Genomic DNA, 24,423 nt, shown 5'->3' with positions numbered 1-24,423 from the left:
CATTGATAGATATTTCCCCTTGAAATTCCTTCTGGATCAGGAGGAACAACCTCTGTGTCTTTTAAAAAATTCTCTTGTCCCCACTGTTTTAGCAAATGTGTGGGCTGGGGTAGCAAAGATAGCAGAACTCCACTACTTCACTAATACAATACATATTTTGCTCTAATTCCTTTCTGTAATTCATATGACAGTTATCTTTATGGCCATATGTCGGAACAGGACAGGCTTTTATTTTTCATCCTAAAAATGACACTAAATATATTATTTAAATGCCTGGATGATTTGAGGGTTTTATTTGATAAGGAGGAAGGTTGGAGCTAGGTAAAATCAAATCTCATTTAGAGTCATTTAAGCCCTTGGACCTTTTTTTATTTAGGTTTTGATGGTAATACTTGCTGTTATCTAAAATAAATATTGGCTGAATATTTATAAAGCAAATGATTTAGTGCTGAGAATTGTTATAGAGTTTTACTTTATATTCTTGCAAGCTAAAGGATTTTGTAATTCCATGGGTAAAAAAGGATTTTTAGAGAAATAGTTAACAAGTATATATACATATATACTTATATCCATACACATATGAGAAAGAGAGAGGGAGAGAGAGGAGAAATAGCAAGAGTTGGTACTCTTGTATGGATACCAATAAACCCCACACTTTGCCATTTTCTTTGTGCTAGTTTCTGACATGCTTTCACTAGAAATAAAAATATTTTGACTAAATAATAGTATGCTTTTGGTTACCAGCTGTGACCTCCAGAAAATGGGATAGGCAGATGGCAGGAAAAAAAAAAAATGGAAAGAAAATTTAACTGAGAAGTGCTAGAATGTGAGTTTCCAAAAATTGTCTGAAGTACTCAAATTGCCCATAGGTCTCTAAAAAGTAGGGTTAGTGTATAAAATTCAGGACATCCAATTATATGTGAATTTCAAATGAATAATAAATGACTTCTTAGCATAAAAAAGCCCCAAATACAGTGTGGGAATACTATACTAAACATTTATGCATTGTTTCTCTGAAATTCACATGCAAATGGATAGCTCATAGTTTTATTTGCTACCTATGGAAATTTTACTGAAAGTTTTGTCAAAGACCCTCCAAACATTATCATAATCTAGTTTATTGCCTAAAATTTGCATCGAGAATAGATTTGATCAGAAATAATGTTAAGGAAAAAGGTAGGTTTTTTTTTAGATTTATTTATGTATATATTTGAAAGGCAGAGTGACAGAGAGAGACAGCAAGACAGAGAAAGAGAGAGAGAGAGAGAGAGAACGAGATCTTCCCCCAGCTGGTTTACTACCAAATGGCCACAATGGCCATGACTGGGCCAGGAACTCCATCCTGATCTTCCCATGTGTGTGGCAAGGGCCCAAAGCACATTAGCCTAGATGGGAAGCAGAGCAGTGAGGACACAAATTGGTGCTCTGATATGGATGCCAGCATGCTTGTGGCAGCTGTGACACAATACTGGCACCTGTAGAGGGCTTTGTCATTGGTGTTGGATCAGTGAGAGCTGAATCTACTCGGAGTATGTTTTAATTCCCAAAAGGGGGAAGGGGACTTGACATTTCTGCCAGAACTATGAGGACATCAAAAGTCTCCGGCTTCAGCCCTCCTCCCCACTGTCATCATGGTCAATGTCTCCTGATGGACAACTTAGCTATCAAGTTCAAGCTACCAATCAAGCAGTTTTCTGATCCAGAAACAGAACTGATAAAATCAGTTTCAACAGTAATTATTCAAATGATAAATATCTTTACATGTGCAGAGTGCTGCAGTCCTCAAATCTCTTTAGAATCTGTTAGCACATTTGATTCACAAAACAACTTTGTGAAATACTCCTCTATTTCAGGAAGATACACAAGAGAGTCTTGATTTCAGAAAAATTCTATGAAATCCCTCAGCAACTGCAGAGGTAGCATGAACAAATATTGCTTCCCATTTTAGCTGTCAAACATGTGCTTTATGGATGAGTTAATTATTATGCAAGATGCTACTGAATCTCATCGACCTGTACTGGCTGCTAATGAGAAGTCATAAATCAAATCCTTCATGTCAAGCTCCAGCTACCACAGTAGTGCTGTTGAAATATCAGGAGGGCCACATGCGTGAGCACCCATGAGCAGTGACCCTCTGCACTGGCTGCTTCGTAATTCCCAGTTAAAATATTCAAAAGGTGACCTACCCTCTCTTTCTTAGCCATGACTTTGCTTTCCTTAAGTCGCTTGTACTGTCGTTGGAAAAGGGGATTCTATAAAACGATTCAGCTCCACGTATTTACTCCCTAACAGGCTAGTCACAGGGACAATGGCCACTTGCCTAAAATGAAAGATTTTGTTTTGTTTTATCCTAGCCTCAGAAACAAACAAAAAATACCCTTTTGCTTTACTTACAAACTCTTTAGAAATTGGAGATTAGTTTGGGATATAAAACTCTCCCTTTGAAGTGCCAATGCTCCCATTTACCTTATCAAATCAATTATCAAATTACACATTCTGTGAATTGTTTTAATTTGATTAGTTCCTGGAAATTATCAAAGCAATCAGCCAAAGGTAGTTAGAAAACCCTGCAGAACTAGGGAGTTATGTAGGGTGATTTTGGACATGGGCATTTATTTTCTCATATATTCATTTATTCATTCACTGATGAACTGAAAGTTAATTGAGGTTGAAAATAAGGTTCTTTGAGAGATCCTTCAGAAGGAATGGACAACTGAACAATGATAACAGGAGTGAAACAAGTGATTCTGAGATATCTAAGAGACAGTGCTGTGGGAGCCCTAAGGAGACAAGTGATCCTGAGATATCTAAGAGACAGTGTTGTGGGAGCCCTAAGGAGACAAGTGATCCTGAGGAGGAGATTGGGAGACAGGGACAATAGCAGCTAACATTCCGGGAATACCGGCCTCTTGACCAGCCACAGCTGGAAACTCTCTCACCTCTCACTCTGGGGGGAAAGGGATGCAGTTGGATGAGCCCTGGAAGAGGAGGACTGCAAAGGTCAGCAGCAAGGAGAGGAGCCCTCATTCTGGTACACAACAGGGGTAGCACATTTCAGTACCAGCTCAGGAGCTGGTGCGACTGCAGTGAAGAAAAGTACACAGGGTTATTACGTCCCATCTACTTCCGAAATGCTGGGCCTCAGAAAACGGAGGCTTTAAAAATCATAGGGTGGCATGAGAGCTCTGGCCACATGGAGGACAGAGAAGGAAGCCCAGGGTTGAGAGATGTGCCAGAAAGGCAATCCTTGGGAAAAGGTTGTGCAATAGTGGCCTAGATACCAGGGCACTACAATGTCTGATTTCCTCTGGAGGATTCTGAAGGCCAAGAGAGCAGGCTCTGATACACTTTGGTATCCTCAGCGATTGCTTTGCTAAGGCCTCTCAACTGCAAAACAAAACAAAACAAACGCTTGTTGGTTGAATGGAATCTCAAGTGCTCTAGTCAGCACACTGTGAGCCTCATATCCAACTTTCAAAACAATTGTAATATTTGGAAAGCAACAAATGTGACTATCCCTCTATCATACCAATTCAGAAGCTTCCAAAACTCTAAGTCTCTAGTATTGCATTTTTTTCTTTGCAATTATCTCATTAAAGACAAAAAAGAAGCCACGAGGAGGCATAATCTGCACCCGTCTGCTCAGTTCATATGAGTTGCCCAGGTACTGCCCATGCTCGTGAGAACCTTGTCCCACACTGAGCTGGCTGGAGCTGCCCTACACTGTTTATAAACCATGTGACTACTGCATGTTTGATGGCATATTTGATGTTTGCTGACATACTTATGTTAGGTCCACAGAAGCCTTTTCTATATCAGTTCTTCTTTGTCCGTTTTCATTAATAAAACAGTCACTGGGGCCTGAAAACTCTGCAGAAGTAGCACTGATAAAAAATCTTTGATAGAAATTACTTCTCCTCATTGCATCTCTTACCTTTTCCAAACTACTTGTTTCAATCCATGGATTCAAACCTATCTTTCTCATGCAGGGACAAAGTGTAGAGTAACCCCTGCCTCTGAGGGCAGCTGGTTCCACTGCAGATCCTGTCCTTGCTAAGGATGAACAGACCTTCTATTCAGAATCCTGCTGGTCCAAACACTTCAGTTTGAGTTCCTGGTCCAGGTCCAGACTCTATGCCATTTGTCTATCTGAATCGTAGCATTTCTGAAAAAACACTGGCAAACAAAGAACACTGCGATATATTTCAAATTTTAATATATTGGTTACAGAGGTGGGAGCATAAAATCATTTTGCAAAACCTAGCTATTGAAAAGCTGAGGAAACTTATATTTGTATATTTTCCCAGAACGTTACTAATATACAAGAGTCCAATTACAATAATATGCAGTGCAAAAATTGCCTTAAGAAAAGCTCTTATTTTTCTTTTTTTTATTTATTTGGCAGATAGAGTTATAGACAGTGAGAGAGAAAGACAGACAGAAAGGTCTTCCTTCCATTGGTTCACCCCACAAACAGCCGCCACGGCCGGCACTGCGCCCATCCGAAACCAGGAGCCAGGTGCTTCTTCCTGGTCTCCCGTGCGGTGCAGGGGCCCAAGGACCTGGGCCATCCTCCACTGCACTCCCAGGCCACAGCAGAGAGCTGGAGTGGAAGAGGAGCAACCGGGACAGAATCCGGTGCCCAAATAGGATGCCGGCACCGCAGGTGGAGGATTAACCAAGTGAGCCAAGGCACCAGCCCCAGCTCTCATTTTTCAATGTGACCTCACGTTACAACTAGATTTGGAAATCTTTTAAAAATCTTGATGTTAGAGCCGGCGCCGCGGCTCACTAGGCTAATCCTCCGCCTAGCGGCGCCGGCACACCGGGTTCTAGTCCCGGTCGGGGCGCCGGATTCTGTCCCGGTTGCCCCTCTTCCAGGCCAGCCCTCTGCTGTGGCCAGGGAGTGCAGTGGAGGATGGCCCAGGTGCTTGGGCCCTGCACCCCATGGGAGACCAGGAAAAGCACCTGGCTCCTGGCTCCTGCCATCGGATCAGCGCGGTGCGCCGGCCGCAGCGCGCCAGCCGCGGCGGCCATTGGAGGGTGAACCAACGGCAAAAGGAAGACCTTTCTCTCTGTCTCTCTCTCTCACTGTCCACTCTGCCTGTCAAAAAAAAAAAAAAAAAAAAAAAAAAATCTTGATGTTAGAGCTGCAATGGCCGAGATCATGATCAAATGGACAGACGATTAATATGTCTTTAAAAGATCTCCAGGCAATTCTAATGTGCAGTCTGGACTGAGAACTACTGTCTGATATAAACTGAAAGGCAAAAAATCCTTTAGTGCCTACTCTACACCAGGTACATTAGAGTTTTCTCCTCTGTTCCTCACAGCCAGCAGTTAGGATTTCTGTCCTTATTTCCGAGATAGTCAAGTGAGGCTGAGAAAGGTTAAGGACTGTCACATTTGGAAGGTTACGCCGTATTTACTTCTGCTGGATTTCTCTAACTCTGAGACAAGGGACTGCAATGAAGGGTCTGAAGAGCTTTCACAGCTCTCCTTACCAGCCTCAGAATTCCCAGCCTGCTTGCTGTTTGCTTCTTTCCCTTCTCTAAACAGAGCTTTAATAACCCTGCTCTTATGTGACTTCCTTCTTTCTGCCTTTCTCATTGCTTTCCCGGCTTCCTATTCCTGTTGGTTTTAAATGGAATGGATTTAAAAATAAAATGAAACTTTTCCTTCCAGCTTAAGAAAAATTTTCCTTTGATAAATGAAGTCACATTTGGTACTTTTCTATAGATATTGTAAAGCCAAAGGATGTAAAATTCAGTGCTCTGTCAATTCAGAAAGGGCTCCAGAATATAAAATATGAAGGGAGAGATTTACATAAATTACCATATTAATATACATATTTAAATTCAGTTTATGAAAAATGGAATGATAAGGAAATAATTTCAATTGTAGCTAAGTGTCTATGCTTTCAAGTTGCTTCAGTATTTGATATGAAATTAGGAGATGCTAGGTTTGTGATGTGGGACAGAGGTATAGCTAATTTTTATTACATTTAACTCCTTGAATGCCAGGTAGCAAATCTATTATACATTTCATGTTTAGATCAGACCTTGTGGGGAGTCAGAAAGGGTGTGCAGCTGAGGGAAGGGGTGAGATTAGAGACAGGATTATAGATAGAACAGGGGGTGAAAATAGCTATTTCACTATTTGCTAATAAAAAGAGAACGTTTTGACAATTCAATGCAGGGATTTAGATGAGGGCAAGGAAGGTTACGTAAAAATGGTCTTGTCACACTGTCCTTATCACTATGTTTAATTTCAACGGCAATCAGTCCACTTACTTGAATAGTAAAATTTAGGCAGCCGACAAGGTCAAGAAAGAGAAGGGTGTCACAGGGAGAGTGAGATGCAAGCAGAAGCTTTGAGAAGGTCAGGATAACAGCTGGGCGGCTGCAGCTGCTGTGCGCCACTTTTGTAAGCTCCCTTAGGGGACTATTTAGGGCAGTTTTGCAAAAAGTGGTTTTCCATTAGGCTGCTGAAGAACATCCTTTAAAAAATTTGGAGAGGCAGAGAGACAGAGACAGCATCATCTTCTAGTTTACTCCAAATGCCCACAAAGAAAGGGACTGGGTTAAGCTGAAGCTGGGAACTGAAAACTCAATTCAGGTCTTCCATATAGAGGGCAGGGATCCAATTATTTGAGCCATTATTGTAGATACAGTCAGCAGCCAGAGATGAGTATCAAATACAGGTGCCCCAGAGGCCAGCAATGTGGCATAGCAGGTGAAGCCACTGCCTGAGGCACTGGCATCCCATATGGGCACCAGTTCGAGTTCCCACTGTTCCACTTCCTATCCAGCTTCCTGCTAATGCAATTGGGAAAGTGGCAGCAGATGTCCCAAATAACTGGGGCCCTGGGAGATCTGGATGAAACTCCTGTCTCCTGGCTTTAGACCAGCCCAACTTTGTCCATTGCAACCACTTGGGGAGTGAACAAATGGATGGGAAATTCTCTCTCTCTCTGCCTATTCCTCTCCCTCTCTCTGTAACTCAGCCTTTCAAATAAATAAATAAATCTTTAAAAAAAAATGCAGGTACTCCAATATACTCCAATACGGGACACTGGCATCTTAACTGCTAGGCTAAATGCCTGCCCCTAACTCATCTCTTGTAATATCTGTTTTTCTTGTGAGTGTTTTATAATGTGTCATACAGATTGGGAAAGTAGTACATGATTATCATTCATGAACAAGCAACTGGACATGTGTAATAAACAATTTGCTAGCCTTTGTTCCTGTTACCTGATATAACTGCTAAATCTTTGCAAGTTCCCAAGTGCTTGTCTCATTTTCATGGTGAGATCCTTAGGGCACACCTGATAGTTTACAAGAGGACTCAGGTAGAGTCTGACTGTATCAGGGAGATCTACATGATTAGATGGTTGGAACTTTGAAAGTCATATGATATCAGGTCCACCTCACATACAAATTACAAGCAGTCAAAGGGAGAGCTGCATGGGGTAAGATCTTGAAAGATTCCAAACACAAAGCTACTAACATCCTTAGGGACGTATTATCCTCCTGGCACATTTGTGTGTGATAGTACACATAGTATTTGTCACCTAAACTTTGGTGTCCAGAAGTTTTATTGGAGTTTCATTATTACATAGATATGGGTGAATCACTGGACTCAATTTCTATCCCACCTGCCTCAGAGGTGGACTTGGTCAGGAGTGAAGGTGGCCCTGGAGACTCTAAAACTTAAAACTCTTCAGTGAGGTCAGTCTTGTAGAGTACTTTGCCCTTAACCTTGAGTTTGATTGACTCTAGGTAGACATACATAGTGATGAATACTCAAAAAATCGTAATTTTTTAGGGTATTTGTTTAAAAAAAGGCTGGAACCACCTTGGAAACCACTCAAACTTGTGATATCTCTTCCTCTTGCCATTCATTATTTGTTTCTTTCAGTACACTATGGGAAGGAAAATTATAAAAAATCATTGATATTTATAATAAAAATAGGTTATAGGATACAATAGACTTTAAATGAGACTTAAATGCTATTCTGTGAGTAGAGAACATGAGACAGAAGTAGCATGTGGGTGAGCTGCTTTTAAGTTCTTTTGTTTACATCATAATTCTTGCCTTTGCTTTGGAAATTGATGCTGCAGAAGACAAAGGTTTGTCAGCAAATTTAATTGTCAGCTTGATCTCAAAGTAATAGAATCAGACGTCAGACACCCTTACTTATCCCATGACAGACACTGTACTATTTTTTCTAATATTTTCTTTGAAAAGTTTCCTTTAATGCCTCTTTATTAATTGTTTTTAAGCAGTGGGATATAGGTCTATTGGCTTAATTTTAGAATAATTATCTTAATTACTTGAAGTGCAAAGATAAATGGCCACCCCCAGTCCAATGGTAAAAGAATAACCAGGGCTCTAGAAACCTTCAGCTAGTGGAAGGAACCCTACACTCAGCATGGTATAGGTTTGGAAGTAGGTAGAGAGTAGATTGTAGTTGTACCAATTTTATTTAACTCTGCCTTTATACTCATTTCAAAATTCAGTGATTTCTTACTTGCTATTGGGTAAATGGAAAATAAGGGCCAGGAGTATGTATCATGAAGTATGAAACATATTCCTTGGGGGTAGAAAACAGACTTAATCGAGAACATAATGGCAAAGTTCAGTCACAAGAGTGAATTCATATTTGAAGCCTAGAACTTTGTTTGTTAAATAAGATGGTCAACAAACTCACAGATATGTTTTTAAATAATAATCATTAAAAATATCATCCAGAAACTAAGCTGAATATCTAGTACTGAAAATGGGTTTTTATCATAACTCCATCTCTACGGAGTGACCTGGCAGTGTAATTATTATCCCTCAAGACAAATCCATCCCCCAAAGGTAAGTAATTGATTTCAAATGAAAAGAAGGCATATTGCATTAGATGGAGTTCAAAGAAATTCTGTTAAAAATACTAGTATTCAGAATAAGTATTTTGACACAAAATTACATGTTAAGAGCTGCTAGGTAGTGTATTTTCAGAGTGCAAGTGAAGCAGAACAAATAGTAATCATATTTATGTAATATCTTCTATTCAAGAGTCTGAGTCTCTTATTTAGTCTCTAAATTCCCTAAATGCCTGACAGGAGGAAGACTGTATTTACTGGCATTTAGCTTCTGGCCTTCACTTTAGTGTCAACATTTATAGAATATTAATACTTTCAAAGAGTAGCTGAGGTTAGTTAGCCACAAAAACACAAAGTCACAAAGGACAGGTGTCTCTATCCCCTTATCTACTTTTCTACATAAAACTGCACATTAATTGTGAATATGTCCTTCAATTTTCAAGCCATTTGGTATTTACCAAGTTACAGTATTTCCTGAGTCACATACATACATACATACAGATTCACACACACACACACACACACACACACACAAATTCTTTGTAGCCACTATATCAACCTAGGATTGCCTCTTTGGTCTAGGCAGATACTGGGTGAAATGAAATGTTCAATTAAGAGCTCTTTAATTCAAAGATTTGCATTTTAACCTATCTGCATTATTCATGGAGCTAACTTTTATCTCAGTATCCAGCCTAGGGAATTCATTGGGGGAAGCCAGAACCAAGTGCCATACCTGAAGGAGCTAATGAGGAAAATGCAGGAGAATCCAGAGGCAGAAATTTGGTTGATTGGAAACAGAAACAGGAAGACAAATTCTGAACGGAGGCCATGAGAGACAAGCAGATACTTCCCACTGGGCTAGATGAGATTTATTGTCTTTTTAGGTACCTGGACTATCTGCTGCACTTATATTTTTACTAACCCATTCTGCAAATATAACTACCTAAAAATATTGTTTTAGGGATGATGCAATATTATAACTGAGCAGGTATCTTCAAGTCACATTGTGTAATACGTCAAATGAGATGTTTTGGTTTCTCTTTATCAATCCCTAATATCTTCTTCATCTTACTGGGAAGAAAAGGAGTCTCATCATATAGGAAATATTTTGGCAAAATAAGTGCTACCTCCTTACACAATTCAAATGGAAACCACTAACTTTTTATTTTTAAGATTTATTTATTTATTTGAAAGACAGAGTTACAGATAGCAGAGGCAGAGAGAGAGGTCTTCCATCCACTGGTTCACTCCCTAGATGGCCACAATGGCTAGAGCTGTGCTGATCCGAAGCCAGGAGCTTCTTCTGACTCTCCCAGCAGGTGCAGGGACACAAGGACTTGGGCCATCTTCCACTGCTTTCCCAGGCCATAGCAGAGAGCTGGATCAAAAGTGGAGCCGCCAGGATTCGAAAGGTGCCCATATGGGACCTGGCACTGCAGACGGCAGCTTACTCCCTATGCCACAGCGCCAGCCCCATTTACTTGTTTTTATTATAATGTTCTGGTACTATTCCATCAATTTTTTATTGAAAATATGATTGATGTGAGCCTGGGCCCATTCTGGATTACCAACACAAAGTGAATACAAGTCAGTTTTATATATTTCTTTTCCTCTCATGCACACAATCACTAATTTCAAACATTTATCAAATACCTCATGTATGCCATGGACCATTCTAGGTACAGAGGATACACTAGTCATAAAAGAGACAGAGATCCTTGGCCCATGATGCTTGCATTCTTATTGGTCAACAGCCAATAAACACAATGGAAATGGGAGGAGGTGTTAGGAATATGAACATACAGTTGATCCTCTTTGCTCTTAGATGCCATATTTACAAATTCACCTACTTGCTAAACTGTTTTTGTAACCTCAAATCCAATCCTCCTGGTGCTTTCCTAGGATTCTCAGACTTGCTCAGAATGGTGGAAAGTCAGTTGCCTGAAGCACATGTTCCCAGCTCTTGTTTCAGCTCTCACGTCACAAACAAGTGCTCTTTTCTGTTTATCTGGTGCCCTGCTTTTTGTGCTTTTTGTTGGTGATTTTGCTGATTAAAATGACTCTCAGACATCATGCTAAAGTGCTTTCTAAAGTCTGTGAGCACAAGCACACTGTGATGTGCTTCATAGAGTATGTTAGGTAAGCTTCTTTCTAGTGTCAGTCATAGCACTGTTGGCCATGAGTTTAGTGTTAATGAATCAATAATGGATATTAAATAGGGTGTGTTTCAACAGAAACACATACACAGCATAGTTATGTCTTAATCAGTTGACAAATGTAGGGATCACAGTCTCATAGGAACCCTGTCATAGATTTTCTTTATCAGCAATGGGTCAGTATTTGCTAATTCAGTGTTTATAGAAATATAGGGTATAACTACTATGAACTGAAATGTACTGTATTTTGAAATTGAATCCAAGGTATACCAGTATGTTTTGAAGGACTGGATGTGGTAAGTGAGAAAATGAGAAGTTAAGATTAACTCCAAGATTTTAGGTACCTTTCTCTGAAGGGAGGAGAGAACTTCCACTTTGACTATGACCCTGTTGGAATAAGATCGAAGTCAGCGAACTCAAAAGGCTTCCATAGCCTTGGCAACACATGACTAGAGCCTAGGGAGATTACTGATGCCATAAACAAGACTGTCAAATTATTAAGTCAACAACAGGAGTCACTGTGTACTTACTTCTCATGTGGGATCTGTCCTTAATGTGTTGTCCAATGTGAAGTAATGCTATAACTAGTACTGAAACAGTATTTTACACTTTGTGTTTCTGTGTGGGTGCAAACTGATGAAATCTTTACTTAATATATACTAAATCAATCTTCTGTATATAAAGAGAATTGAAATGAATCTTGATGTGAATGGAATGGGAGAGGGAGTGGGAGATGGGAGGGGTGCGAGTGGGAGGGAAATAATGGGGGGGGCATTGTAATCCATAAACTGTACTTTGGATATTTATATTTACTAAATAAAAAAATAAAAAGATTAACTCCAAAATTTTTGGCCTGATAAACTAAAAAGATGGAAGTACCATCTATTGAGATGGAAAAGGCAACAGAGGAAATGGGATGGTTTTAGGTTTCAATTTTGGAAGGGGCAGTGGATTAGGAATAATCTATCTTCTAATATAAACCTGAGATTAAGTTGGATTATCTGTACAAGAAAGTGTTTTATGGCTGGGTGAGACCAGCAATAGGGAATGCAATCATTACCTGCCAAGGAGTGGGAAAAAACTCGATGGAGTCCAGTGGGGAGCAGTGGTCAAAGTCTAGGGTCAGACACTCGTGCTCTCATCATACCACTGTCCCCTCTTAACTCTGACAGCTCTAACTTTGCAGCGAAAATAGCCATGGGTGAGTTGAGGCAGCTATGAAAAAAAAAAAACCTAGCAACTGCTTTTCATATTTCAGCTGTTCTTATCAGGCTAAAATTCTTCCACATTTAACATGAGGTAACTTCAATTTAAGATTACCCAGTGGAGGCTGGCGCCGTAGCTCACTAGGCTAATTCTCCGCCTTGCGGCGCCGGCACACAGGGTTCTAGTCCCGGTCGGGACGCCGGATTCTGTCCCGGTTGCCCCTCTTCCAGGCCAGCTCTCTGCTGTGGCCAGGGAGTGCAGTGGAGGATGGCCCAAGTGCTTGGGCCCTGCACCCCATGGGAGACCAGGATAAGTACCTGGCTCCTGCCATCGGATCAGCGCGGTGCGCAGTCCGCAGCGTGCCGGCCGCTGCAGCCATTGGAGGGTGAACCAACGGCAAAAGGAAGACCTTCCTCTCTGTCTCTCTCTCTCACTGTCCACTCTGCCTGTCAAAAAAAAAAAAAAAAAAAGATTACCCAGTGGGACCACCGTTAAGGCATAGGAGGTTAAGCTGCCCTTGCAATGCCAGCATCCCATATGGGTCCCAGTTTGAGTTCTGGCTGCTCCACCTCCTATCTGGCTCCCTGATGATGGCCTGGGAAATGCAGAAGAAGATGGCCCGAGTGTTTGGTGCCCTCCCACCCATGTGGGAGACCCACATGAAGCTTCTGACTCCTGGCTTGAGCCTGGCCCAGTCCTGAACATTGCGGCCACTTGGGGAGTGAACCAGTGGGTGGGAAGATTCTCTCTGTAATCTGTCCTTCAAATAAGTAAAATAAATCTTAAAAAAAATTTACCCTGCATTATTGAAGGGGAAAGAAAAAGAGCAAATTGCAGAGAAAAGGAATATTGGAAGGTGAAATTTCATTTTAATTGCAGCATATGTGTGATGATATCCTGAACATCCTAGACATGAATTATTTAAAAGTGGTGGGAAGACAGTGTTAGACTTTTATCCTCAGTCTGCTGTTGTTTTTTTTTTTTTTAATTTCAATCTGCTCACCAGATTTCCTGCTTTTAAAACACACTTGTATTTTTAGTTCTTCATTGTGTCATAAAAAAGCAGAATGTAAATAAATAATATGGAGGGAGACAGCCCAGTAATATTCTCCTACAGAAAATACAGCAGCCCATGGCCATGCCACACTTAGAACAGGAGACATAAAGTGTAAATGCACTGCAAGATACACAGACATTCTGAGTCCCAGTACAAGGTGTCGGAAAGAGCTCAAAAAACTGACCTGAATTTAGTACACTTAAGGTCTTGTTCCAATCAAGACCCAGTACATTCTCTAATTAATAATGTGAGGGGCTGGTGCTGTGGTGTAGCAGGTAAAGCCGCCGCCTGCAGTGACAGCATCCCATTTGGGTACCAGTTTGAGTCCCAGTTGCTCCACTTCCAATCCAGCTCTCTGCTATGGCCTGGGAAAGCAGTGGAAGATGGCCCAGTCTTGGGGTCCCTGCACACTCAAGGGAGACCCAGAAGAAGCTCCTGGTTCCTGACTTCAGATCAGTGCAGATCCAGCTGTTGTGGCCAATTGGGGAGAGTCAACCAGCAGATTGAAGACCTTGCCCTCTCTCTGGCTCTACCTCTCTCTGTAACTCTCTTTCAAATAAATAAAATAAATCTTTTTAAAAAATCTGTAGAAAATATACAATCACATGGAGACTGAAAAACAAACTCCTGAATGAACCGTGGGTCATAGAAGAAACCAAAAAATTCCTGAAAATGAATGAAGATGACAGAGCAACATATCAAAACTTAGGTAATACAGCAATAGCAATGTTAAGAGGAAAGTTTACAGCAATTGGTGCCTACATCAAGAAATTGGAAATAAATGAGCTATCAATGCATCTCAAGTATCTAGAAAAACAACAACAAACCAAACCCAAAATTAGTAGGAGGAAAGAAATAATTAAAATTAGAGGACAAATAAACAAAATTGAAATGAAACCAATATAAAACATCAGTGAAATGAAGAGTTGTTTTTTTTTAAAAAAAATAAGCAAAATTAATAAACCATTGGCCCAGCTAACAAAAAAGAAAAAGAAGAGTCAAATTAATGAAATCAGAGATGGAAAAGGAAAGGAAATTTAACAACAGATACCAGAAAAATAAAAAGAATTATCAGGAATTACTACAAACAGCTATAAGCTAACAAATTGGAAAATAGAAAAAAAGGATAGATTTCTGAATACAATCTACCAAAATTGAGTCATAAAAACATAGAAAATCTAAACATACAAATAACCAAGAGATAGATTGAATCAGTAATAAAGACCCTGCCAACATAAAAAGCCCAGAACTGCTAAATTCTATTAGACTTTTATTTTTTTTTATTTATTTTTTTTTTTTTATTTTTGACAGGCAGAGTGGACAGTGAGAGAGAGAGAGACAGAGAGAGAAAGGTCTTCCTTTGCTGTTGGTTCACCCTCCAATGGCCGCCGCTGCAGCCGGCGCACCGCGCTGATCCGATGGCAGGAGCCAGGATCCAGGTGCTTTTCCTGGTCTCCCATGGGGTGCAGGGCCCAAGCACCTGGGCCATCCTCCACTGCACTCCCTGGCCATAGCAGAGAGCTGGCCTGGAAGAGGGGCAACCGGGACAGAATCCGGCGCCCCGACCGGGACTAGAACCCGGTGTGCCGGCGCCGCAAGGTGGAGGATTAGCCTATTGAGCCACGGCGCCGGCCTAAATTCTATTAGACTTTTAAAGAATAACTAATTTAATTCTTCTCAAGAAAAAAAGAGGGAATTTCCCCAAACTCCTTCTATGAGGTCAGCATCAACTTAATTCCAAAACCAGAAAAAGATACAACAAAGAAAGAGACCTATGGACCAACAGTTCTGAGAAACATAGATGTAAAAATCTTTGAAAAAAAAAAAAACAAAAAACAAACTACCTAATCAAATCCAAAAACACATCAGAAAGATCATTCACCCGGGTCAAGTGGGATTTATCCCTGGTACACATGGATGGTTCAACATACACAAATCAATAAATGTGATACATCACATTAACAAACTGAAGAAAAAACCATATGATTACCTCAACAGATGCAGAGAAAACATATGATAAAATACAACATCCTTTACCCTAAAAGCCTTAAGCAAATTGGGTATACAAGGAACATTCCTCAACATAATCAAGGCAAATTATGACAAATCCACAGCCAAAATCTTATTGAACGGGAAAAAGTTGGAAGCATTTCCACTAAGATTTGGAACCAGACAAGGATGCCCATTTTCACTATTGCTATTCAATACAGTTCTGGAATTTTTATTCAGAGCCACTAGGCAAGACAAAGAAATCCATGGTATACAAATTGTATTATCCCTGTTTGCAAATGACATGATCCTTTATAGTGGAACCAAAAGACTCCACTAACAGAATATTGGAATACATTAGAGATCTTGGTAAAGTGGCAGGATAGAAAATTAACACACCAAAATCAATATCCTTTGTATACACAGAAAATGCCATGGCTGAGAAAGAATTTCTAAAATCAATCTCATTCAAAATAGCAACAAAAATAATTAAATACCTTGGAATAAATTTAACCAAGGAGGTGAAAAATCTCTATGATGAAAATTACAAAACCACTAAAGAAATAAACAGAAATACAAAAAAAAAAAGGAAAAAAACTTCCATCTTCCATGTTCATGGAATGGACAAATTAATATCAAAATGTCCATACTACCAAAGGCAATTTACAGATTCAATGTGATTCCAATAAAAATACCCAATGACATTCTTCTCAGATCTAGAAAACTGATGCTAAAATTTGTATAAAAAATGAGATCTGGAATAGTTGAAGCAATCTTAAACACCAAAAACAAAGCTAGAGATATCACAATACCAGATTTTTTTTTTTTTTTTTTTTGACAGGCAGAGTTAGCCAGTGAGAGAGACAGAAACAGAGAGAAAGGTCTTCCTTCCATTGGTTCACCCCCCAAATGGCTGCTGCAGCCAGTGCGCTGTGCCGATCCGAACCAGGAGCCAGGTGCTTCCTCCTGGTCTCCCATGCGGGTGCAGGGCCCAAGTACTTGGGCCATCCTCCACTGCCTTTCCAGGCCACAGCAGAGAGCTGGACTGAAAGAGGAGCAACCGGGAAAGAACCAGCGCCCCAACCAGGACTAGAACCCAGTGCGCCGGCACTGCAGGCGGAGGATTAGCCAAATGAGCCACAGCGCCGGCCACAATACTAGATTTCAAGACATACCACAGGGCAGTTATAGTCAAAACAAAGCATCTTAACTTGTAGGTTGAACTTCATGCTATGGCTATGTGTCACTTCACACAAGTATATGTTCTGAGAAATGTGTTCAACAATTTTGTCATTGAGTGAACATCATAGAATGTATTTACATAAACCTTGATGGTATAGTCTAGTACCATATAGGCTGTATGGTATATATTATGTCACCTAGGCAGTCTGTCATTAACTTGAAACATCACTGCAGTATGACTGCATTAAAAACACAAAGTTGGAAGAATCACAACACCAGATTTCAAGGCATACTACAGAGCAGTTAGAATCAAAACAGCCTGGTGCTGGCAGAAAAATAGACATGTAGACAAATAGAACAGAATAGAAACTCCAAAAATCAAGCCATACATCTATAACTAGCTAATCTTTGATAAAGGAGCTAAAATCAATCCCAGGAAATAAACAGTCTCTTCAACAAATGGTGCTGGGAAAATTAGATCTCCATGTGCAGAAGTAAGAAATAGGACCCATACCTTACACCTATACAAATATCAACTCAAAATGGATCAAGGATCTAAATCTATGATCTGATACCATCAAATTACTAGACAAGAACACTGTGGGGCTTGGCTCCATGGCTCACTTGGATAATCCTCTGCCTGCAGCACCAGCATCCCATATGGGCACTGGGTTCTAGTCCCAGTTGCTCCTCTCTCAGTCCAGTTCTCTGCGGTGGCCCGGGAGGGCAGTGGAGGATGGCCTAGGTGCTTGGGCCCCTGCACCCCCATGGGAGACCAGGAGGAAGCGCCTGGATCCTAGCTTCAGATCGGCACAGCACCAGCCATGGCAGCCATTTGGGGGTTGAACCAATGGAAGGAAGACCTTTCTGTCTGTCTCACTGTCTGTAACTCTGTCAAATAAATAAAAATAAATAAATAAAAATAAATTAAAAAAGAACACTGGGGAAACTCTGCAAGACATTGCCAAAGGCAGGGATTTCTTAAGACTCTAGAAGTATAGACAATCGATGCCCAAATAGACAAATAGGATTACATAAAGCTGAGAAGCATCTGCACTGCAAAGGAAACACTCAAAATAGTAAAGAGGTAAATAACAGAATGTGACAAAGTATTTGCAAACTATGCAACTGAAAAAGGATTAATATCTAGAATCTATAAAGAGCTGAAGAAATTCATCAACAACAAAACAAACAATCCAGTTAAGAAATGGACAAAGGACTTGAACAGGAATTTTTCAAAAGAGGAAATTCAAATGGCCAACAGGCACAGGAAAAATGCTCAGGATCATTAGCCATCAGGGAAAAAAACAAATCAAAACCACAACAATTAGGTTTCACCTCACCCAAGTTAGAATGGCTCTCATACAGAAATCTACAAACAATAAATGCTGGCAAGGATGTGGAGGAAAAGGATACTCTAAATCCACTGTTGATGAAAATGTAAACCAGTATAGCCATTATGGAAGACAGTGTGGAGATACCTCAGAATGCTTAAAGTACATCTACCATATACCCACCCATTCCACTCCTGGGAATTTAGCCAAAGGAAATGAAGTCAGCATTTGAGAGTTATCTGTACTTCCATGTTTATTACATCTCAATTTACAATAGCTAAGATATGGAATCAACTCAGATGTCCATCAACTGATGACTGGATAAGGAAATTGTGATATATATGTATATATATATATATATATATAAAATAAATGTTTATGTATATGTATATAGATACACATATAGTATGTAATACTACTCAGACATAAAAAATGAAATGCTTTGTTTTGCAACAAAATGGATGCAACTGGAAACCATTATACTTAGTGAAATAGGCCAGTCCCAAAAAGACAAACGCCATATGTTTTCCATGATCTGAGGTAACTAATATAGTACCAAAAATGAAATGTGTAAGAGTGAAATTGACATTTGAGATTCCATGATTGTTTACAGCCCTTGACTCTACTATTGAAGAACAGCATTTTTTCCTTGATACTATTTGTTGAACTCTTCACTTAAAGAGTAAGTAAAGTTAATCTTATATGTATAAAGTAAACTGAAAGTAGATCATTGTAAAAAATAAGAGAGGAACTATGAGAGGAAGGGCAGGAGCATGGGTGGAAGGGTGGTAGGGTGGGAGTATCACTATATTCCTAAGTCTGTATATATGAAATACATGAAATTTGTTTACCTTAAATAAAAAAATTAAAAAATCCCAAAAAGTTCAGGAAAATTATGCATTATGAGCAAAAAAACATTGGGGAAACTCTGCAAGACACTGGCATAGGCAGAGACTTCTTGGAAAAGACTCCAAAATTCCAGATAATCAAAGCTAAAATAGACAAACAGGATTACAGCAATGTATCAATTTAATGAAACTTTTAATAAATGTGTCAATTTAAACTTTAAAACTTTTTAATAAATGCATCAATTTAAAAAAACTTTTGTACCAAAATAAATTTATTTTTCATTGCATTTTCCATGAACTTTTTGAAGTACCCATGTATTAGTATAAATAAAAGGAGAAATGCTGTTGATTTTGCTTGTGTATAGGCAGTGCTTCCTCATGACCACGACTGTATTTGGTATCGGTTCAGTCAGTCCTAGTCACCACCAGTGGGAACTCCACTTCCTTTGCAATATCACACAAAGCTTTGGCTAGATTCTGGCTCTTTCCAAAGCATACCTGCCCTCTTCACAGCTCTGCTGCTGGAATTCATGACCGCTGTCCTTGGTTCTTCATGTCTCCCAGCAAGATGCTGGCAGAACAGGATGAAGGGGTCTGCAGTCTTAGCACAAATCTGTTGGAAATCACACTCACCATGGACAAAGGTATTTTCAGATGATTTCATGTGTCTATGAGTCAGAAAGGGCTTTGCAATTTATCTCTTGCTTCACCTAGTCCTTTGAAACTCTTGTGCTTGAATAAGCTATTTAACAAATCCTCTAGACAAGGCATGGACAAATTTTTTTTCTGTAAATGGCCAGACATAAAATATTTTAGGCTTTGTAAGCCATATGGCTTTTGTTGCAACTCCTTAACTCTGCTGTTATAGTGCAAAAACAGCCACATACAATAAACAAGTGCATCTGGCTGCACTCAATAAAACTTTATTTACAAAACAACTTTATCTAAAGGCTAGATTTGGTACTGGGCAATAGTTTCTACATCCCCCTTTTACATCAGCAAACTTCCAACCTGTTCATTATTTATATTTTAAAAAATCAAAAACATTGCACCATTCTTCACAGAAGCAAGGAGAAGAGGATGCCAAGCACTGGAATGTGTAAAATGTAGAAAAATTATCAAAATGACTTCTTACCAATCCCTAAGAAAATGGTTCTGTGCATGACTTAGCATTTCTTTGTTTTATGAAGCATGGGTGGGATTGCATTCTATAATAAGAAAACATAAGACAATACAGTACGCTCATTGCTTTGGGGAAGAAGAGAGAATTGAATGGAAAACCATCATTGTTAGTAATGGGAGTATTTGGAATAACTTACCAGTCTTGTACTGCATTGAAGGATTCTTCATTTGTGATGTCGTACATTAAAATAAAGCCCATGGCCCCACGATAATAGGCTGTGGTGATAGTCCTGTATCTTTCCTGGCCTGCTGTATCCTAAAAAATAACAATGATAATTTTAGAAATAAAGCAATCCATTCTGTGGGAAATTAAAAATTCTGGTAACAGTCCAAACACAGTCTGGAATCTGCAATGTATAGCTATCTTTTCTAATCTTGTTTTTCCTAAAGATTTCCATATGGCAGCACCACAAGATTCTCAAAGTTCTTTCTTGGTAAAGATCTAGCTCTAAGTATTTTCTGCATATCTTCACTCCTATTAAGCAGCATCTGCATATAGAAAATAAAGCAAAAGGAAAGATTATACCTATCTAAAAATCTGTGCCTTTCTGTGTAGCTTAAAACCAGAGGATATATTAGCTCCATCATTTTGTGTCTATCATCCATCTACTAAGTACAAGATTGTGAAGGGAAAAACAGAGTTTATGAAAAGGTGCCTGTTTTCACAGGGCTTACAGTTCAGTCTTGGTATATTCCACTACAAAAATGAGAACTAAACTACGTGTTTTCTGTGGATGTCTGAGTCAGATAGATCTGGGTTTCAGCTTCTGCTCTGCTGTCAGACAGCTGGGGGGACATGGACAAGCTCCTGAATCCCTGTAAACTAAACTCCTCTATGATTCAGAGTTGCAGGAAATAATTCATGTAAAGGGCTTCACCCAAAGCATAATATACAAAAAGTGGTCAAGTAGGGGCCGGCGTCATGGCACACTAGGTTAATCCTCCACTTGTGGCAATGGCATTCCATATGGGCGCCGGTTCTAGTCCCGGCTGCTCCTCTTCCAATCCAGCTCTCTGCTATGGCCTGGGAAAGCAGTGGAAGATGGTCCAAGTCCTTGGGATCCTACGCCCGCGTGGGAGACCAGGAAGAAGCTCCTGGCTCCTGGCTTTGGATCGGTGCAGCTCTGGCCGTTGCGGCCATTTGGGGAGTGAACCAATGGACAGAAGACCTTTCTCTCTGTCTCTCCATCTCACTGTCTGTAACTCTTCCTCTCAAATAAATAAATAAAATCTTAAAAAAAAAGTGGTCAATTAACATTGACTGTTGTTTGTGAAATGTGGAGAGGCAGTCTACATGAGGTGGGAGATGGCAGATTACAAGAATAATGTCCTATGCCTAGAGAAGAGATGACATGCAATAGTAAAACTGTAATTAGGGGCAGATACCTCGCTGAAATGGCTCATATTCATCACATCCACTGTACACTACAGCTGAAGAAATTGTTCTTAATTCAACCAACTCTTGCCCCTTTGTTTTCTCAGGATCTAGGGTATCACTTATAATCCAAACGCTGTGCCATTTTCCCCAGAGATGGGAGTCTAGCATTCCTTTCCTAGTACACTTCAGGTGCATTTTGGACTGACACATAAACCTTCTCTGCAATTGCAGTCTGGATCTCTTTTCTCTCTTATTCTAGAGATGCCTCCTTGTTACCTATTATGCACCTCTGCTCCCCTTATGGCTGAATATTCAGCCCTTGAAGGGCACACTTTCAAGTGTTGGATGGCCATGAAAAAACTTGTCACTACCTGGACAGGCTCATGTACACACAGATATCCTCTTGTTTGAATGTTTGTACTCTATGATGGACAACAAGGAGAGACAGGATTGCTCACAACTCTCCTAATTTGTGTGGCATTTCTTATTTGGTTCCTATAAGTTCATATAAGTGTGATCAAAGGAAACTGAGGATTAGTGAATGATTCTGAGAGGATGTTGGGGTGTGAAATGGAATTAACTAAGGCTGTGGCTTTTCCTAAACCAGCACCAATTATATTCTGCCCTTTTAAAAATTATTGACGGGGCCGGAGATGTGGTGCAGCGGGTTAACTCCCTGGCTGGAAGCATTGGCATCCCATACGGGCACCAGTTCGTGAGACCTGGCTGCTCCACTTCCGATCCAGCTCTCTGCTATGGTGCGAAAAAGCAGTAGAATATGGCCCAAGGCCTTGGGATCCTGCGCCCGCGTGGGAGACCCGGAAGAAGCTCCTGGCTTCTGGCTTCAGATTGGCACAGCTTCGGCAGTTGCAGCCAATTGGGTAGTGAACCATTGGATGGAAGACCTCTCTCTCTCTCTCTCACTCTCTCTGCCTCTCCTCTGTGTAACTCTGACTTTCAGATAAATAAATCTTTAAAAAATAAATCTTTTTAAAAATTATTGAGTTATTTGAAAAACAGGGAAAAAGAGACAGAGCAAGAGAAACTCCCATCTGCTAGTGCACTCCCCAAATGCTTGCAACTGGTCCAGGCCAAAGCCAGGAGTCCAAAACCCAATATGGGCCTTCAGGTGCCAGGAACCCAAATACTTGAGTTATCACTTACAGTCTCCCTGAGTGTGCATTAGCAGGAAGCAGGATCGGAAACAGAACTGACTCAAATCCAGGCACTCTGATATTGAGTGCAATCATCACACATGATGTCTTAACTGCTATGCCTGTTCCCATATTCTCTGAAGCAGGGATAAGGCTTGCCTGGTTAGAATGTGTTTATTGGGTAGAATTAGAGAAAATACAGTGTCAACTTAAGGTAAAAACATATTATAGTACCCAATATAGCAGACATAAACAAATATGGCGAGAAAAACCTTTCAGAATATACTACCAATGACAAAAAACAGGAAAAGGTAGAAATAGATTTTTTATCACATGAAAACTTGACAATTCCTTGAATACAGAAAAGTATAATAAATAAAATTGCAATGTCAGAAAATAAGATGATAAAATATCAAAAAATAAGACACCAAAGCCTAATATCTTTAATATTGTAGGTGACGTTAGAAACCATCAGGAAAGGGGCCAGCACTGTGGCGAAGAAGGTTAAACCAGCACCTGCAGTGCTGGCATCCCATATGGGCACCGATTTGAGTCCTGGCTGCTCTACTTCTGAGCCAGCTCTCTGCTATGGCCTGGAAAGGCACTGGAAGATGTCCGAAGTCCCTGGGCCCCTGCACCCACATGGGAGATGGGGAAGAAACTCCTGGCTCCTGGCTCCTGGCTTTGGATCAGCCCAGCTCTGGCCATTGCAGCCGTTTGGGGAGTGAACCACAGATGGAAGATCTCTCTCGCTCCACCTCTGCCTTTGCCTTTCTGTAATCTGCCAAATAAATAAATAAATCTTTTAAAACACATCAGAAAAAATATTAAAAATTCCAATTGTAAAAATTATTTATAAATATCACCTAAATGTTACTTAATTTATAAAACCATAGTAATAGAAATGCAATGCTCCTAATTGCATTCATATATGACATTACCTGATAATTATCTGAAAGTTTTATTGTATTTTAATTACTATTCTTTTATAAATATTAAAAATAAAGTATATATGCTAGATATAAACATAGATATAACAAAATGAATATCATTGGGATACACACACAAATCTGTTAGGCAGAACGAAGCCAATCTTGAACTTATTTTGACATTCTTAGGTAGTCATTGGATTTAATTCAGTTTATTGTTTGTCCAATTGTGATAAAAAGAAAGTTAGAGGACATAGATAAAAGTACCAGAAAGAAATTCCCAAAGACTGTGCTTAAAAAAACAAGGAGAGTTTGTAATGTGTTTAATTCTCTAAATTATAGAATTCCTTATAATTAGTCTGTCTCTTTAGAAAAAATTTCCCATTTTGGCTTGGGTTCTTCTAGAATATATTATCAGTAAATGTAGCTCGCTCGCTCTCTCTCTCTCTCTCTCTTTTGCCTATTTTAAGTCACTTTATATGGCTTGCTTTCTTTGCTGGCATTGACTGAGTATCATTCTCACAGGCTGGGGACCCCATGCCCACCGTCTTTTCTCCACAACAGACAGCTGCACCCTCGTTTCTCAGTAGGGGACCAATATACCACAGACACTGCTGAAAGGTGACCTAGACCTTTCCTGTCAGGCGTGTTTTCAACACAGACACTGAATAACATCGTGTTGAAAACTGTGACTTTTACCTCTTTCTTCTTGACCTCTTCCAGTGTTGGCATCTCCTTTTCAAAAGATGTTAATTTTATTTTGACAGTAAAGAAACTAGTTCCATTTCACACTGTGGGTGTATTTAATCTTTGAGAGAGCAGAAATCAAAGCTCCATTATATTATGATTAAAATGTTACAGGAAACTGCTAGAAACCACAGAATTGGAGAGCCATTAAATACTGACATTTTAAAAAAGAGATCAGGGTGGAATGAGAGAACAGCTTTCAAGAAAAAAAAAATAGAAGCTTTCAAATAATACTGATAATACTTAAGTTTCAACATGGAGCAGATCTTCAACACCATTCTGACTCAAATCCAGAAACACAATCGAACTGGAGGGATTTGTCACCCAGAAGCTCTTAGGGAGAGAAAGAAACTGAACCAAGTAGCAGAAGTGTAGTATGAAATACAAAGTG

At 39.9% G+C, this 24,423-nt stretch overlaps 1 protein-coding gene across 3 annotated transcripts in view; it reads right to left on the bottom strand.

Annotated features, from left to right (window-relative positions):
- RAB3C (RAB3C, member RAS oncogene family) overlaps positions 1-24,423 on the bottom strand; it is a 280,100-nt gene that overhangs the window by 116,560 nt on the left and 139,117 nt on the right. For all 3 annotated transcript variants that reach the window (XM_089313184.1, XM_017344732.4, XM_002714050.6), the window contains exon 3: positions 19,962-20,080. In XM_089313184.1, coding sequence (XP_089169310.1) covers positions 19,962-20,080 — 119 coding nt within the window. The remainder of the gene's footprint in view (positions 1-19,961; positions 20,081-24,423) is intronic.

Source organism: Oryctolagus cuniculus, chromosome 14, assembly GCF_051225735.1.
Source record: "Oryctolagus cuniculus isolate XC-2025 breed Fujian yellow rabbit chromosome 14, ASM5122573v1, whole genome shotgun sequence".
In the NCBI taxonomy this organism is placed as follows: Eukaryota; Metazoa; Chordata; class Mammalia; order Lagomorpha; family Leporidae; genus Oryctolagus; species Oryctolagus cuniculus.
This window is presented reverse-complemented; position numbering and strand designations above follow the sequence as displayed.